General features: G+C 41.1%; 1 protein-coding gene across 6 annotated transcripts in view; it reads right to left on the bottom strand.

Moving 5' to 3' along the window:
* scaper (S-phase cyclin A-associated protein in the ER) overlaps positions 1 to 17,103 on the bottom strand; it is a 316,829-nt gene that overhangs the window by 48,487 nt on the left and 251,239 nt on the right. For 5 of the 6 annotated variants that reach the window (XM_087982090.1, XM_087982091.1, XM_087982088.1 and 2 more), the window contains 2 exons: positions 13,092 to 13,247; positions 1,800 to 2,037 (listed from right to left, as the gene is read on the bottom strand). In XM_087982090.1, coding sequence (XP_087838216.1) covers positions 1,800 to 2,037; positions 13,092 to 13,247 — 394 coding nt within the window. The remainder of the gene's footprint in view (positions 1 to 1,799; positions 2,038 to 13,091; positions 13,248 to 17,103) is intronic. The other variant, XM_087982089.1, reaches the window with a different exon arrangement.

Genomic DNA, 17,103 nt, shown 5'->3' with positions numbered 1-17,103 from the left:
TTAATGTATACACTGTATCTTGGATTAGAGTGGTGTTAGAAAAGCACAGCAATTCAGGCAGCATCCGAGGAGCAGGAAAATCGACGTTTTGGGCAAAAGCCTTTTATCAGAGTCTGCCTGTATTCCTGATGAAGGACTTTTGCCCCAAACGTCGATTTTCCTGCTCCTTGGATGCTGCCTGAACTGCTGTGCTTTTCCAGCACCACTCTAATCCAGAATCCGGTTTCCAGCATCTGCAGTCATTGTTTTTACCTATGCACTGTATCTTGCATTTCCTACCATACACACACAAATCTATTAAAAAACAACATTTTGGCATAGTTGAAAGTAATTGAAGCGGTCAAAAATAAGTAACATTTTTCTATACGAAAATTATGTGTGGTGTGCAGGTATGTGTGGACTATTGGATTTCTGGGGATGTGGCTGGTGTTCATCTTATTATTACTGTAGGTCTTCCGTGCATTTAAAAAACAAGTATGCTCCTATGCATCTGAAAGTCAAGTACAAAGATATCACTAAGACTGAAATATTAATGCTGAAAACATACTACAAATAATTCTTCCTATCAGTTATCTCCATCATTATACTACATTGACTTGGCAGCAGGCTACAAGGGCTCAAATGACCCTACTATAACTTTTGTGCAACATACTGTACTTAAACAAGCACTGGAGACCACAAAGAAGAAAACAATACAGGGAGAGCACTTTAACAGGAAAAGTAGAGACTGACAAAGCTGAAGAGATTTTACAATGTTTCTGAAGGCTGGATGAAGATAACAGATCAGAGTGGTTTTGTTGCAGAATTCCAGAGGACAGGTATGCTGTGAATGAAGTACTGTGTAGCAATATGAGGTTGTGTGTAATGAGGAAACATCAAGCAGGAGTTTGCAGTGATGTATAATATGGAAGTGGAGGTCGCTCAACAGATGTGAGGAGGAGGAGGAGAATAGTGATCTTTTAAGTTGATTTTTGAGGTATAGGGAACTTGGCAAAGATTGGCTAGCAGCTATCATACTGAACTTCAGAAAGCTGGTTTCGACACAGAAATCTGGTTCTATGCAATAAGCAAAAATGTTTAATCATTAGGAGCCTTATACCTTTAGCACTATTTTTTGGATTGATTATGCAATATATTTTTGTAAGAGAAATGATACAATATATTATATTTTGGACATCTCCCTCAGTAAGGAAATAGCAATTTTGATGCAAATTGTTTGTTATCCAATGCTTAATGTTGGGAAGTGCAGTTTTATTACTCAATGCACTGGCTCACATTATCAAAGTGGTTACAGGTGATATTAAGAAATGTTAGGATTTCTTCAGTGAAGAGCAACCAGATCACTTCAAGCATTTATTTAAGGTATCTAAGAATAGAAACAAAGTTGGGTCAATGGAGTTCAGGGACAGATCAGCCAAGATCTAATCAAAGAGTGTTAACAGACTTGAGCGGTTTAAGAGCCTACCAAATGCACTTTACTGCAAGAGTTATGTAAGATTTGTGCACTTTTCTCCTTGCTCCTTTATGATTATAGAAGCCAATCATAGCAGCTAAGCCACTAGCAGAACACAGGGTCAGCCAATGAAGCAGAGACTAAAGTATGAAACTGGGGCATGTTTGACCTGCATAATTCAGCACCGCATCTAATGGGTTATATACTCAGGTTCAGCTAATTTCTGTAATATACTCATAGACTTAATGAACAGGAAAAATCCGAGCTACAGAAATGATCATTGTTTCCGCTATTTAATTGATAATTCTGTTGATCTGCAATTCATAGTTAACGAAACTCATCTTACCTGAAAAGTGGGAAGGTCCAAAAATGCAAAACTGTTCAGAAAGCGAAGACTCTGGATTGCGACGTGAATGGTGTGCTGTGGGTAGGTTTCTGCAGGCGCGGAAATGTTATGGTCTGGGATTATACCATGAAGGAGGATGCAGTAAAGCATGTTGAGAACACCCACCAGCTCTGTAGCTTGCAGTGCTGCAATCAGACCAGTGGGGTCCTGCCTCTTGTTCTCAAATACACCTTGTGACCTGCCAAAACAACAGGTTAACCATCAGGGTAAAAGTGCTGGTGTCCCAGTGAGTTATAATGCCTCAAAGATTGCAAGGTTTGAGTAGTTGAGAATCAAATTGTTTTATGTCAGGGTTACAAAATCACAAAGAACACGAGGGGAATAGTCAACCTGTCCTGGAGGTACAAAATTGGTTTTAATCAACTGCTCTTCTGACATATCTCAACAGTTCTCTATTGTCTGTATTCAAATACATTTTTGAAAGCTGTTGTTAGATTTGTTTCCATCAGATTTTCAGACTGTGTTATATAAAAATGGAGAAAGTGAGGACTGCCGATGCTGGAGATCAGAGTCGAGAGTGTGGTGCTGGAAAAGCATAGCAGGTCAGGCAACATCCGAGGAGCAGTAGAATTGACGTTTCAGGCATAAGCCCTTCATCATGAATGAAGCTTGTGGGCTGGGGGGCTGAGAGGTAAGTGGTTGCAGGGTCCCAAGATGGAATATGAGGTGTTCTTCCTCTAAGAAAGAACTTGGCAGAGTGGGTGGGGGGTTGAATTATTCAGCCACGGAGTGGTGGGGTAGGTTGGCGTGGTGTCCCTGAGATATTCTCTGAAATGATTGGCAAGTCGGTGCCCTGTCTCCACGATGTAGAGGAGACTACATTGGATGCAATGGATACACTAGATGACATAGGTGGAGATACAGGTAAATTTCTGATATGGAAGAATCCTTTGGGGCCTTGGATGAAAGTCACAGGAGAGGTGTGGATGCAGGTTTTGCACTTCCTGCAGTGGAATGGGAAGGTGTTGGGAGTGGGGTGTGGTCTAGTGTGTGTGTGCGTGTGTGTGTGTGTATCTGACAAGGGAGTCACGGAGGGAATGGTCTTTCCAGAATACTAATAGGGGTGGGGAGGAAAATATATATCTCTGGTGGATATCCTGGATGTAAGTTTGCTTGCTGAGCTGGAAGGTTCATTTTCAGATGTCACCATACTAGGTAATGACATCAGTGAGCCTCTAGTGTTCGTGGCTGCTTTCTATTTATGTGTTTAGGTTTCCTTGGGTGGGTGATGTCATTTCCTGTTCTTTCTCTCAGGGTGGTAAATGGGGTCCAAGTCGATATGTTTGTTGATAAGAGTTCTGCTGGGAATGTTATGCTTCTAGGAATTCTCCGGTGTGTCTTTGTTTGGCTTGTCCTAGGATGGATGTGTTGTCCCAGTCGAAGTGATGTACTTCTTCATTTGTATGTAAGTATACGAGTGAGAGAGGGTCATGTCTTTTTGTGGCTAGATGATGTTCATGTATCCTGGTGGCTAGTTTTCTGCCTGTTTATCCAATGTAGTGTTTGTTACAGTTCCTGCAATTTATTTCATAAATGACATTAGTTTTGCCTTTTGTCTGTATGGGGTCTTTCAAGTTCATTAGCTGCTGTTCTAGTGTGTTGGTTCGTTTGTGGGCTACCATGATGCCAAGAGGTCTGAGTAGTCTGTCAGTCATTTCCATATCTCTGGTGGTGGGGTCTGTTTGTAGGTGGCCAAACCCTTACCACCTGAGGCCTCATATTCTGCCTTGAGACCCTGTAAAAACATGGGATCAATGTGGATTTCACCAGTTTCCTCACTTCCCCTCCCCCCACATTATCCCACTTCCAAGCCTCCAACTCGGTACCGCCCTCTTGACCTGTCCATCACCTTTTCCATCTATCCACCCCACCCTCCTCCCCGACCTCCATCTACTTATGGCATTCTTAGCTACCATCCCCCCAACCCCACCCCACTTCCATTTATCTCTCAGCACCCCCAGCCCACAAGCCTCATTCCTGATGAAGGGCTTATGCCCAAAACATCAATTCTCCTGCTCCCCGGATGCTGCCTGACCTGCTGTGCTTTTCCAGCACCACACGCTCGACTTATATTAAAAAGTCTCAACTCTATTATATACTGAAGTTTGTGAATTGGCTTTAAGTTCATTTCAACAGACTCTACATGATGTAGTTTGGACACATGCTAACTAAAGCTGGACATCTATTCAGGACGAGATACCACCTCCACCAGGACAACTTCGAGTGCTTTGCCATTACATCTAATACAAAAATCTCCAGTTCAATGCAAAGCAAAGTTTACAAAACCATAAAAGTTCCATTCTAAGAGTGCTAAAGGGACAGTAAAATTATCTCAAGCTATAGCTTTTCTAACACAGCCTCAGCTGAACATTTCCTCTTTAAATGGCAAAACCCGTTTACGTCCTAGTCAAGTCTATCAAATAAACTGCATTTTCATATTTTTTCTGGATGTCAAAGATCCACTGTTTTGTTTTTGTCCTGGTGAAATGTGCAAAGAGCAGAGCCTGAGTTTTTGAAGGTGAACAAGCATGAATAAATCAAATACTCTTTTTCAGCAGCCCGGCTCCACCCAGTGCCACTTGCAAGGTCAGTCAGCATTCATCTGTTTCCAGTGGAGCCATGAAGGATCGGGGGCCAACACGATGCCACTCATGCAGCCTTTGCTTCAGATTAACGTGTCTGAGTTTGTTTCATGAGCTTCAAATGGGAATTTATGTTTGTTTAATATCAGCTTGCTGTAATAACAGGGTTGGAGTGATATGAAACCACTGTGGAATTAGCTTTTAAAAAATATTAAATACAAAGACTTGCATTTAAAAAACGAACTTGCATTTACATGATGTCTTTCATAAATGAAGGACGTCCCAAAACATTTTATAGCCAAATAAGTCTGTCTGAAGTGGAGTAACTATTGTGATAAAAGAAACACAGCAGCTAACTTGCACACAGAAAGGTCTCACAATCAGCAATATGAATACAACCAGATAATCTGTTTGTTAAAATAATGTAGATTGAGGGATAAACATCGATGGGAGCAGTGCGGAGAATTCCCCACTTCTTTGTTGAAATAGTATCATGGGTCCTTTACATTCACCTGGGAGGGCAGTCTGAGCCCACCAGAAGCAAGTGCAAACTTCAAAGTGCAACATTCCCTCAATGCTGCGTAGGCCGTGTTATAAGGTCAAATCTGTTAACAACCACCATCTTGATTCGACTGGAGCATGTTTATTCCAGTGATGCACTAGGTGACTGCAGATGTTCAGGGAACTGTACACTAGCAAAAATGAACACCTCTCGGAGACATGAGGGGAAAAAGCTATCAACCAAGAACTTTAATACAGAAGACTGGCTAGTGCGATAAAACAGATGAAGCAAATGACAATCACTAGGAATGAAATCATTCTCTTTCCAACTGCATTTTGATTGAGCCCCCTCCCTAACTGGCCCTCACCTGTGGTGGTCAGCATTGACCTTAAAGAGCTGTGCATACAAATAAATAATTGGAAAGCAATGGTGATTTACTGGTGGTGGTTAATAAATGAAATAAAATAGCACGGGTGATGTGATGATGGGGAGAAAAATCATTTAATTGTATGTAAAAAGGGTAATGAAAACAGAAAGGCTCTTGTGTGTAGTGGCAGTATCCCTACCACTGAGTCAGGAGGCCTGGGTTCAAGTACCACCTGATGCAGACGCATGTCGTAACACGTCTGAACAGGTTAATGACGAATAATAGAAATGAAAACATGCTTGCATAGGAGCTACCTCCAGCAAGGTCACTATAACTGGTTCTTGACTTTGTGTTTAAGAGCTAGTTTCTGGCAACATCCAACCAAGAAAATGGGAGAGAAAATGGAGGTCTACAGGAGTTCTGCAACCTGAAGGGCAGAGGCAAAAGGAAAACCTGTCATTGAACTGTATTATCAATACTATCACATTATAGCAGAAGCAACCTTCATATAAAATCAGTCAAATTAAATACACAAGTGTCAGTCAACTTCTTGACAGAATTGAATGCCTTAAGACCCTCACTCAACGTTTGATAGATTTCGTGATTACACAATGGTTTCGAGTGAAGTACCAGGTTGGGAATAAATTTCACTTAAACCATATGCCAGACTTCAGTAAAGGAGGGAAGAAAAATGGAGGGAAAAAATCTGTACTATAACGCATTTACTAAAAGAGAATCCCCTGAATCATTTTGATAGAGGGAAATCTAAACTTGGGGTTCCATGGATGGTTACGAACCAATCAAAAGCAGCATTTATTGTTTACATAGTTGAAACTTCAGATTAGATTACATAGTAATGAATTCCAGGTCTTTCATCCTCCATATAAATCGGAGGCTGAGGTTACATTACCGACTTGCAATTAATCCCAGGTATCCATTCATCCTCGTGATATAAATCAAGTGCACCCCATAATCAGTAATCACTTCCAGATCTTCAATATTCTCCAAGTAATTTCAGCTACTCAAAACAAACAGAATGCCAGTCAATTAAAAGCATATAATACATTAAGAATTGCCCTCCAGTTGTTTTAATCTATATACTGGAATGGATATGCAAGTGCAAGTAAGGTAAACCTTGATTATCAAGACTTCCGCTATAATGCAAGTTTCACTGACTGCTGGAATGTGAAGAACAACAATTACCATATTAACTATCTTATTGAAAAAAAAGAAAGCAAACTGTTTTAAAGTTCATTCGAGTTTTATGCTTTTGATAATTTCCTTATTGTTTGCTTTAAGATTCTTTTAAGTTTGGTGGTTGTCATTTGTTCATCTTGCTACCTTGTGCAAGAGGTCAGAAGTCAGCTTTATTTTAACACGAGCCCAGCCCGGTGAATGTTAGCAAGCTATTTGATTGAGACGTCCAATACACATGCAACCACTCTTGTCCTTGCCTAATGTTCAGAGTATTTGTGGCCAGCAAAGACAGATACTAATGTCTCCCTCCCGATATTGGTGTTAAGGCTAATTGTTGCGCCTCTGCTGCTGTCCACAGTGAACATAACGGACTCAATAAATCAACCTTCTCATCAGTTTGGCTTTGTTCAATGTCAACTTTATCTACTGGAACATCAGAAGAGTCAGTTCTGGATAGTTTATCATAGCCAAAGTTGATATTTGAGTGATGCAAAGTACAATCACCAATGTGAGAATAGCACAGCGTTGATAAACAGATGACATGAAACTAGCTACTTATGTCATGAATGAAGGACAAGCTCAAAACAGAAACACACAAAAAAAAAGGAAAGCTGTAATACTATCTATGCTTAACTCGGAACATTCCTCATCACAATGGATGTTTCAGCACTCTACACCAGCATCCCCCACAATGATGGCATCGGGGCAACAACCTCAGTACTCAACACCAACAACTACCAATCTCTGAACACCATCCTACAACTCATCTGCTTTATCCTCGATCACAATGTCTTCACCTTTGACAACCACTTCTTCATCCAAACACATGGAACAGCCATGGGGACCCCATTTGCACCCCAATGTGCCAACATCTTCATGCACAGGTTCGAACAAGACTTCTTCTCTACGCAGGATCTCCAACCAACATTATACACCAGGTACACTGATGACATTTTCTTCCTCTGGACCCATGGCAAGGAGTCACTGATAAAACTACACAGTGACATCAACAAGTTTCTTCACGCCATCAAACTCACCATGGACTAAACTCGACTATCTATCTCACTCTTGGACACATACATCTTCATCAAGGATGGACACCTTAGCACCACACTCTACCGCAAACCCACAGACAACCTCACAATGCTACACTTCTCCAGCTTCCACCCAAAACATTTTAAAACAGCCATCCCTTATAGACAAACCCTGTGCGTACACCGGATCTGCTCAGATGAGGAGGAATGTGACAGGCACCTGGAAGTACTCAGGGATGCCCTCATAAGAACGGGGTACGATGCTCAACTCATCGACCGCCAGTTCCGATGTGCCACAGCAAGGAACTGCAATGACCTCCTCAGGAGACAGACACGTGCTGCAACCGACAGGGTACCCTTCATTGTTCAGTACTTCCCAGGAGCTGAAAAACTGTGCCATGTTCTTTGTGATCTGCAACACACCAATGAGGATGAGCACCTCGCCAAGACCTTCCCCACACCTCCACTGCTTGCTTTTAAACAACTGCCAAACCTCAAACAGATCATTGTTCGTAGCAAGCTGTCCGGCTTTCAGCACAGCTCCATACAACTCTGTCACGGTAGGCGTTGCAAGATGTGTCAGGGTGTGGACATGGATACCACCATTGCGCGTGGGGACACTTCCCACTATGTATGTAGCAGGTACGCATGTGACTCAGCCAACGTTGTCTATCTTATACATTGCAGGCAAGGATGCCCTGAGGCATGGTACATTGGGGAAACCGAGCAAAGGCTACAGCAACGGGTGAATGGGCACCGCACAACAATCAACAGACAGAAGTGTTCCCTCACAGTTGGGGAACACTTCAGCGGTCCAGGACATTTGACCTCGGACCTTTGGGTGACCATCCTCCAAGGCGGACTTTGGGACAGGCAGCAGTGAAAAGTGGCCGAGCAGAGGCTGATAGCTAAGTTCCGTACCCATAAGGAGGGCCTCAACCGGGACCTTGGGTTCATGTCACATTACAGGTGACCACCATTGCACTATACACACACACAGGCACCCCTATACACACAGACACATACACACAGACACTCACACACACCCTTACAGACACACATACACTCCCACATGCATCCTCTCAGAAACTTAGACCACTCTACACTCATGCACACACATATACACTCTCTCTCACAGACACTCACAACCCCCCCACCCCAGACACACACACACTTACACATGCACCCCCTCATAGACTTAAGACACTCTACACTCACTACACACATGTATAGACTCTCACACTCACAACCCCCCAACACAGACACAAACACTCGGACACAAAGACCCACATGCACATATATTTTGTGGGGTGAATTTGTACTTTGTACTTTGCTGAAAAACTGCATGATTTCATGTAAAACTCTGTTATCTCACTTCTTAGATTAGAATCAATCTAAACATCATGGCATAGCAAAGAACACAGGGGGCTAACACCTTCAACATATTGTCTAGCTAACACTAATTGTTACAGTTAACCTGAGAATGCAACTATAAAAAAAAGTTTTGTGTTTTACACACGAAAGAAGCGAAACTATCATGGTATTCGACAGACAAAAGACTCAACAGGCAATTAAGGTATTTTTCAATGTATAATTTCAGTTACATCACACTGTAAATTTTTGCTATAAATTCTGTGCCTTACAATTGTGTCCTCCACAACTACCTGATGAAGGAGCGGCGCTCTGAAAGCTCGTGCTTCCAATTAAACCCGTTGGACTATAACCTGGTGTTGTGAGATTTTTTACTGTGCTTAACTCAACTCTCAACCTGCAGTGTGATGAAAGGGTGGAATTCAGGTTAACCATTAGAGTTGGAGTGTTGTTTGTGTAGAACTAAAATTATTGTGGCTGCTTTGGAATCTTATATGTTGCTGTTTTTCCCTACAGCTCATCTTACTATCAAGATTGGAGAATGTTCGGCACAGTGAGTATTTGTGGCCCACATGGATCTCTTTCCACACTATCAGCACTACCTTCTCTTCCTTTCTCCCTCATGTTTATCCAACTTCTCCTTAATGTGTCTATGCTATTTGTTTCAACTTCTCTACAATGGTAATGAGTTTCACATTCTAATAATTGTATGCATAAAGAATCCATATTTAATTCATTAGTGATTATTCAGTTTATGGCCTCTGGTTTTGGTCTTCTCTACAAGTAGTAACTTCTAATCTACATTTAACATTTCAAACCCTGACATAAATTTTAAGACCTCTATCAGGAAAGTCCCTTGAGAGAAAAGAAACCTACCCTATGCAAACATTGCTGACAGATTTTATTTCTCAGTTCTCATTCTTGCAAATAATTGGTCACAGTAAAACAAGACAATCAAAAGAAAAGTACATAGCTGATTCTCATTACAGCGGATAACTGTGAGCAAACATTTATCTGTAGATCATACTTGTATTTTCATGTTTTCATTTTTTTAAATAAATCCATATACTTTGAGGAGGCTTTTAACAAGTTGTGTATGCAATGAATGGAAGATGAAAAGCAGGTGAGAGCTTAAAGGGGAAGACTTGCTCTTTGATAGCAATGTCAGTGGGAACCGTTCTATATCACACACAAAACTAACTTTAATGGCTGTCACAGCACAACTGCCTAAATCAACATGAAAGAGTCACATTAACATGACAACGACATAATTTCCAAATTTTATAGGCATGCCATGGACATATATTGAGGTTTCGTTATTGGCATCTGGTTAAAACATTTTGGAATCATTTGTCTGAAACTATTAAGGAAGCACTATCACCACAAATACTGCACGATTCTAACAGGAGTCAGTTCCCAATTCTTGAGCGCAAGAGGTCAGCAATGAACATAACCAGCCAGTGCCAATGTTGTCCACATCTGCTGAATAGCTGTTTTTAAAAATGGATTACACAGCTGGTTTCTACAGCCCTGAGACCTAGCGAGAAAATGTCAACCAATGTTTCTGATCACAATCCAATGATACGTTGAGATGAAGGTAGGATTGGGTTTTCTTGCAACAGCCACAGTAGTTAAACTGTCTGCAAACACCTAATGTAACTACATTTAAACACAGAGCACGGTTAAATTAGGCAAATTACATTGTGTTGGATGCCCATGAAATTGCTTTCAGAAAAGAGAGAGGGTGACATAATTGGTTAAAACAAAATAAAGAAATGCACACAAGTATTTTCGCATGCAAGTGGGTAAAAAGCATCCGGCAGAACAGGACACAAAAAGCTGCAGGCACAGCACACATTTAAAGTACAAGGCTTTCTGTTAGTACTGCGATTGCTTCTCTATCTATTATTATCTGTCACTGGGCTTAAAACCTATAGAATAAATATTTTCATACAATTAAGTGGTTGGAATCCGATCTCAGTTCTTTGTGCATTATTTATAAACATGACAATTTCATTAAGAGACCAGCCATATCGATTTATTTTCGCCTATACCAAGCAACAATTAGAATACTTGATGTACACTACAGCCTTTTGCAACTTCACAACCAACATTTGGAACAAAATACTTCAAATTGCCTGAAAACAGCTACATTTGCCTCTAATTAAAATATGACAGCAAGCTAACTGATCGTTGACTAAATAACTCAGTCCTTCACCAAGAGTAATATAGTTGAGGCTGTGTATTATCACTTCTGCACAGATATTTATCACATAAATCCAAAAACAAAATGCTTTTTATTCTGTTCCAATTGTTAAGTGAGTAAAGACACTACCCACTCTTCTTCAATAGTGCATCTTGGGTTAAAATCCTGGTCTCATTTGATCTGAATATGGGCAGAGGCAGGGAGAGAACAATCTGCTGTTGAAGCAGAGAAATAAGAATTTGGCAGAAAAATAGTGGAAACCAAGCTGGAAGTAGTATTGGCATTGGAATCTGTGGTCTAGATCATGGGAAAAGAAAACAGCAATGGATGAAGAGTGAATTCACTAATTTATAGTTTTGAGTTTGATTTTCATGAAATATATGCATATTAATTGTAAAAACTAATTTAGTGATATACAAAGGAACCTCGATTATCTGAACAAGATGGGCCGGCAGTATTTTGTTCAGATAATTGATTATTCGGCTAATTGATTCCATGCCTCTCCTCTGGGCCTCAGTTTTCTGAAGTTTCCATTTTGCTCACTATGCCTGCCTTGCTACCTCTCTCCGTCTCAGGGTTTGTTTCTGAGCAGAAACACACTTGTGTGTAAGTGACCTGTAGCATTGGTGAAGCCTCCTGCGTCCCGCGTCCCACCCTACCCCCATCAGTTCAATTGGACTGACACAGCAAGCACTTGCTAAGTCTGCTCCCTGTTCAGGAGACTAAGCAGCAGCACACCGCGCACGAGCCACCATCCCCTCGTGTGCCCCCACCCCTGTCCAACCCTGCACCGCCCGTCCGCCCTCACCCTGTCCCCCCAATCCACTGCTGGACTGGACACCAATAGCAAGACTGCTGCTGCCTTTGGGGTGAGTCTCAAAATAGCGCGCGCGTGTGTGCACACAAACACACATATTTTTACTGCAACTTTTGACAAGTTCCACTGTTGCCCTTTACAGGATATGTTAGAGAGATTAGCTGGGGAAGGGGGGTTTAGGGTACTCCCCTGTGTAGAACCCCAGGGAAAATGTGGGGGGTGAGAGAGAGGACTGGAGACCAGTCATTTGGAGACGGTGCCTGGGCACCCATCTATATCCAGGACTGTTCTCAGCAGCATTTCAGTAAGCCAAGTTCACTTTTAATCATTGTAAACAAAACACGCAATCAGTGTTGGAAACACCTCTTTGGTATCACGTTTCTATCGGGACCTTGAGTTCTTATTCGGATAATCTGAAATTTGGATAATTGATATTCAGATAATCGAGTTTCCTCTGTACATTAAGTAATTACTTCAATATACTTTAACGATCCAGGCAACAGGGTCTTGAGAAGGTTGTTTAACCTGACTTAGAAGGCGTTTGGAGGGATATGGGCCGGGTGCTGGCAGGTGGGACTAGATTGGGTTGGGATATTTGGTTGGTATGAACAGGTTGGACTGAGGGGTCTGTTTCCATGTTGTACATCTGTATGACTCTATGACTGTGTGCCTCCCTTTCATGGTTACATCTGTGCCGAAGGATCCTTGAAGGTAGAGCATGCAGTGTAACCAAAATACCTGGGGCCTTCTCAAACTGCTGGGGGACACAGGGGCTGGTGTGTGTTATCAGCTCCAGGAGTGTTAAGTTTTATTTATAATTTGCTTTTGCTACAGATCCTTTTAAGGAGCAGTTAATTAGTTACTAGGCTAATTGTTTCTAGTTGACTCAAAAGAGTTTAAGAGATATACTTTTCACAAGAATATGAAGGGCCACTTATTAAGACTTGTGGGGTGGATTGGAAAGTTTGGGGCATGCATTTATAATGTCTCGTTTTGTGAATAAATCAGATTGACTTCTGATCTCTTCCTTCAACAACTAGCTTTCAGGAGTTTAACAGTTCACTTGGAAGCATCTGAAATTTTCAAGAACATGAACTGACAACCTGCTATGCTATTGGAGAAAAATTGTGATTATTGAATTACTCAAGTCACTTACCGATTGACAAGAGCAAAGCAAAGCCGACACATACTGTGAAGCAGGGCTGTAACGTTTTGTAGAAAGGAGGCAATTTTAGGTTGATCATCAACGGGCCCTTGTATTGAGAGGAAACAGCTATACAACTTATCAGTGAGTCCAGTATATACTACATAGCTGAAAATAAATACAAAGAGCTAAATTAGCATAGATAAGGTTAGTTAAACATAAATTAAAATGTTAAAAACTTTTAAGGTTTATGTACATCTCCTAATGTTTTCCATTATAAATTTCTATATCTATTCTTTATAATGGAAACTGATGTAAATTATGCAGGTTATAATTACACTGTGACATAGGAGATTTTCATGACAAAAACGGAGATAGGATTTCACAATTGAAGTATGAAAGTAAGGCAAGACTGCACTTTAAGATAAGGAGCAAATTACATCTGTGCTCCATAGTGCAAATATTCCTCAATTCCCTAAGCTCAGTTCACTTGACTATACATGGCTGTTCTTTCTCCATGTGATGTCATAGGAAATATACTAATTGGGTGAAAATGTTTATAAGTTTTGTAAGTGTGGAAAAATAGTATGAAAGTACTTAAAAGGTTAGAAATTAATCATTTTATCATTTCATAAAATAATTTGTAAAGCTGGGAGGTTTTTTCCCCTCTTAGAAGAGACTGGAAATAGGGAGTACTATCTCAGGATAAAGGGTTGGTTACGTTGACAGAGATGAGGAGGAATTTCTCGCAACTTTTCAGAATTTAAAAAAAAAAATCATTCATGGGATATGGGCATTGCTGGTTGGGCCAGCATTTGTTATCCATCATATTGTCCTTGAGAAGAGGGTGGTGAGCTGTTTCCTTGAATCGCTGCAGTCCATTTTCCAACCTGAGAATTGTGGGTGCTTCGTCACTGAATACGTGGAAGACTGAGATTGATAAATGTTTGGAATCAAGGGATAAGAGTAGACAAGCTCATTTAATATTTCAAAACTGCAGCTGGTTCTTTCTTCAACAAACCACTGCCATTGGCATTGATCTTTTAATCGTCATTGTCTACAGGAATAGTGCCAGAAGATTGGAGGATAGGAAATGTGGTTCCCCTGTTCAAGAAGGAGAGTAGAGACAACCCTGGTAATTATAGACCAGTAAGCCTTACTTCAGTTGTTGGTAAAGTGTTGGAAAAGGTTATAAGAGATAGGATTTATAATCATCTAGAAAAGAATAATTTGATTAGGGATAGTCAGCATAGTTTTGTGAAGGGTAGGTTGTGCCTCACAAACCTTATTGAGTTCTTTGAAAAGGTGACCAAACAGGTAGATGAGAGTAAACCGGTTGATGTGGTGTTTATGGATTTCAGCAAGGCGTTCGATAAGGTTTCCCACAATAGACTATTGTACAAAATGCGGATGAATGGGATTGTGGGAGATATAGCAGTTTGGATCAGTAATTGGCTTGCTGAAAGAAGACAGAGGGTAGTGGTTGATGGGAAATGTTCATCCTGGAGTCCAGTTACTAGTGGTGTACTGCAAGGGTCGGTGTTGGGTCCACTGCTGTTCGTCATTTTTATAAACAACCTGGATGAGGGTGTAGAAGGGTGGGTTAGTAAATTTGCAGACGACACGAAGGTCGATGGAGTTGTGGATAGTGACAAAGGATTTTCTAGGTTACAGAGAGACATAGATAAGCTGCAGAGCTGGGCTGAGAGGTAGCAAATGGAGTTTAATGTGGACAAGTGTGAGGTGATTCACTTTGGTCGGAGTAACCGGAATGCAAAGTACTGGGCTAATGGTAAGATTCTTGCTAGTGTAGATGAGCAGAGAGATCTCGGTGTCCAGGTACACAGATCCTTGAAAGTTGCCACCCAGGTTGATAGGGTTGTTAAGGCGGCATACAGTGTTTTAGCTTTTATTCCGCAACCATGAGGTTATGCTGCAGCTGTACAAAACTCTGGTGCGGCCGCACTTGGAGTATTGTGTACAGTTCTGGTCACCGCATTATAAGAAGGATGTGGAAGCTTTGGAAAGGATGCAGAGGAGATTTACTAGGATGTTGCCTGGTATGGAAGGAAAGTCTTACAAGGAAAAGCTGAGGGACTTGAGGCTGTTTTCGTTAGAGAGAAGAAGGTTGAGAGGTGACTTAATAGAAACATATAAGATAATCAGAGTGTTAGATAGGGTGGACAGGGAGAGCCTTTTTCCAAGCATGGTGACGGCGAACACGAGGAGGCATAGCTTTAAATTGAGGGGTGATAGATATAGGACAGATGTCAGAGGTAGTTTCTTTACTCAGAGAGTAGTAAGGGTATGGAATGCTTTGCCTGCAACGGTAGTAGATTCGCCAAGTTTAAGTACATTTAAGTCGTCATTGGACAAGCATATGGACATACATGGAATAGTGTAGGTTAGATGGGCTTCAGATTGGTATGACAGGTTGGCGCAACATTGAAACTGAACTTTCCAGCTCAGTGAGCAAACCGACATCCATGAATGATAGTGTTGGTTTGAATATTGGAGGTCAGGACACTAGAAGTTACTTCTTGATCTTAATTTTGTCATAGGATCTTTAATAACTAACTGAATTATCACAGTAGATTCAATTGTTTTGTTACGATAGGACATCAGAGAACAGAAAATCTAAAATGCACCATCTTGCCACATCTGATTTCAACATTGAAGTGTCAACCTGCATGACAGCACCTCCAAAGTGGGAGTTGATATCCTAATTCCAAGGCGATATAGACTGACCCCCCTTCACCAGCTTTCATCAATTCCCTCTCTCTCTTCCCCCACAAACCACCACCACCACCATTGACCGGGGTCCATGGCAACTCTAAAGCCTCAAAATGGTATCAAAGGTTTGGGAAGTACAAGTGTACAAGCTCATGTCCCTTGGTGGAACTTCAACACAACATCGTTTGATCCAAAAGGAACTAGAACTTGTACAAAAATTGATACTTATCAAAAAGCTAAGTCTGCAGGAGAGTCTCATCTTGAAAATGTGGCACTATGGGACTCCAGTGAATGCACCAAATGATCCACCAAGACGAGGAATTTCAACAGCCTTCCTGCAAAGAATCACTTAATAATGTGATTACAGCTGGCATCTGTCCAGTTCCTCGTAGGGACAGGACAGAAAATTGTCTGTAATTCAGCAACTATTTTTCTGAAAACCATATCATATGCAGATGGGACAAAGAATGGTGATTGCAGAAAATAAAAAAGTCAGATTGGACAACAGAGAACAGCAAGTTTGTTGGCAACTGGGATTGACATTCATGAAATGGTGGGGGAGGAGTCAGCCATGGCTCCCCTTCTTTGTTGCACTCACTTAACCTAGTGCAGGACAATGTGTATTTGGGGAAATCCACTGAGCTCAAGTTTGGTTTGTTTGTGATGCTCTCCAGTTGTTGAATACTGGTAGCTCAATGTCAAACCCCTAATGTGAAGAGTCATCATTTTGTCAAATACCCTAGAGGCAATGCTATTTAAGGAACTGTGCACAGAAGTTTCTTGCAGTTGGGAAAATAGGTGGAGAAAGAAAATTGATTAGAGAAAATATTGAAATAAAAAGGTGTCGCAGCAGGTTAAAGAGTTGATATTGTCATCCTCGAGGGAGAAAGAAATCTCATTTAAATTCAGCTTGGTCAACAAAGAAGCCAATTTGATTTAGATTAGAGAGAGAACAGTTTAACCTTTTCCAACTTACAAAAGCTTTTATCCTTCACATTCAAAAACCCAGTCATTTAATGCAAAACACTATCCTCTAATTTGTACCCTAAACACCTGAAGGGAAACTCAATACTTTACCTAACAGGTAGTCTTTCCAGACAGACTTGTCATTATACCATTTCTAATTTGAGACTGAGTCCAAACTGCATTCTCTTACTGTCCAAAATCTGCATCAAATCGCTCCTAATTGCATCTTCACCCTGTCACAGTTTCTATGGAAGCTCTACGCCCTGCCCATACCCCTCAATGCCATAGGTATTAGACAGTCTCAGCTTACTTTGTGCCTCTGGCA

This window comes from Chiloscyllium plagiosum, unplaced genomic scaffold, assembly GCF_037043375.1.
Source record: "Chiloscyllium plagiosum isolate Xiang-an unplaced genomic scaffold, Cpla_swu_hap1 HiC_scaffold_42, whole genome shotgun sequence".
Taxonomy (NCBI): domain Eukaryota; kingdom Metazoa; phylum Chordata; class Chondrichthyes; order Orectolobiformes; family Hemiscylliidae; genus Chiloscyllium; species Chiloscyllium plagiosum.
Note: the sequence above shows the minus strand (reverse complement) of the source record. Positions and strands in the feature narration are given on the sequence as shown.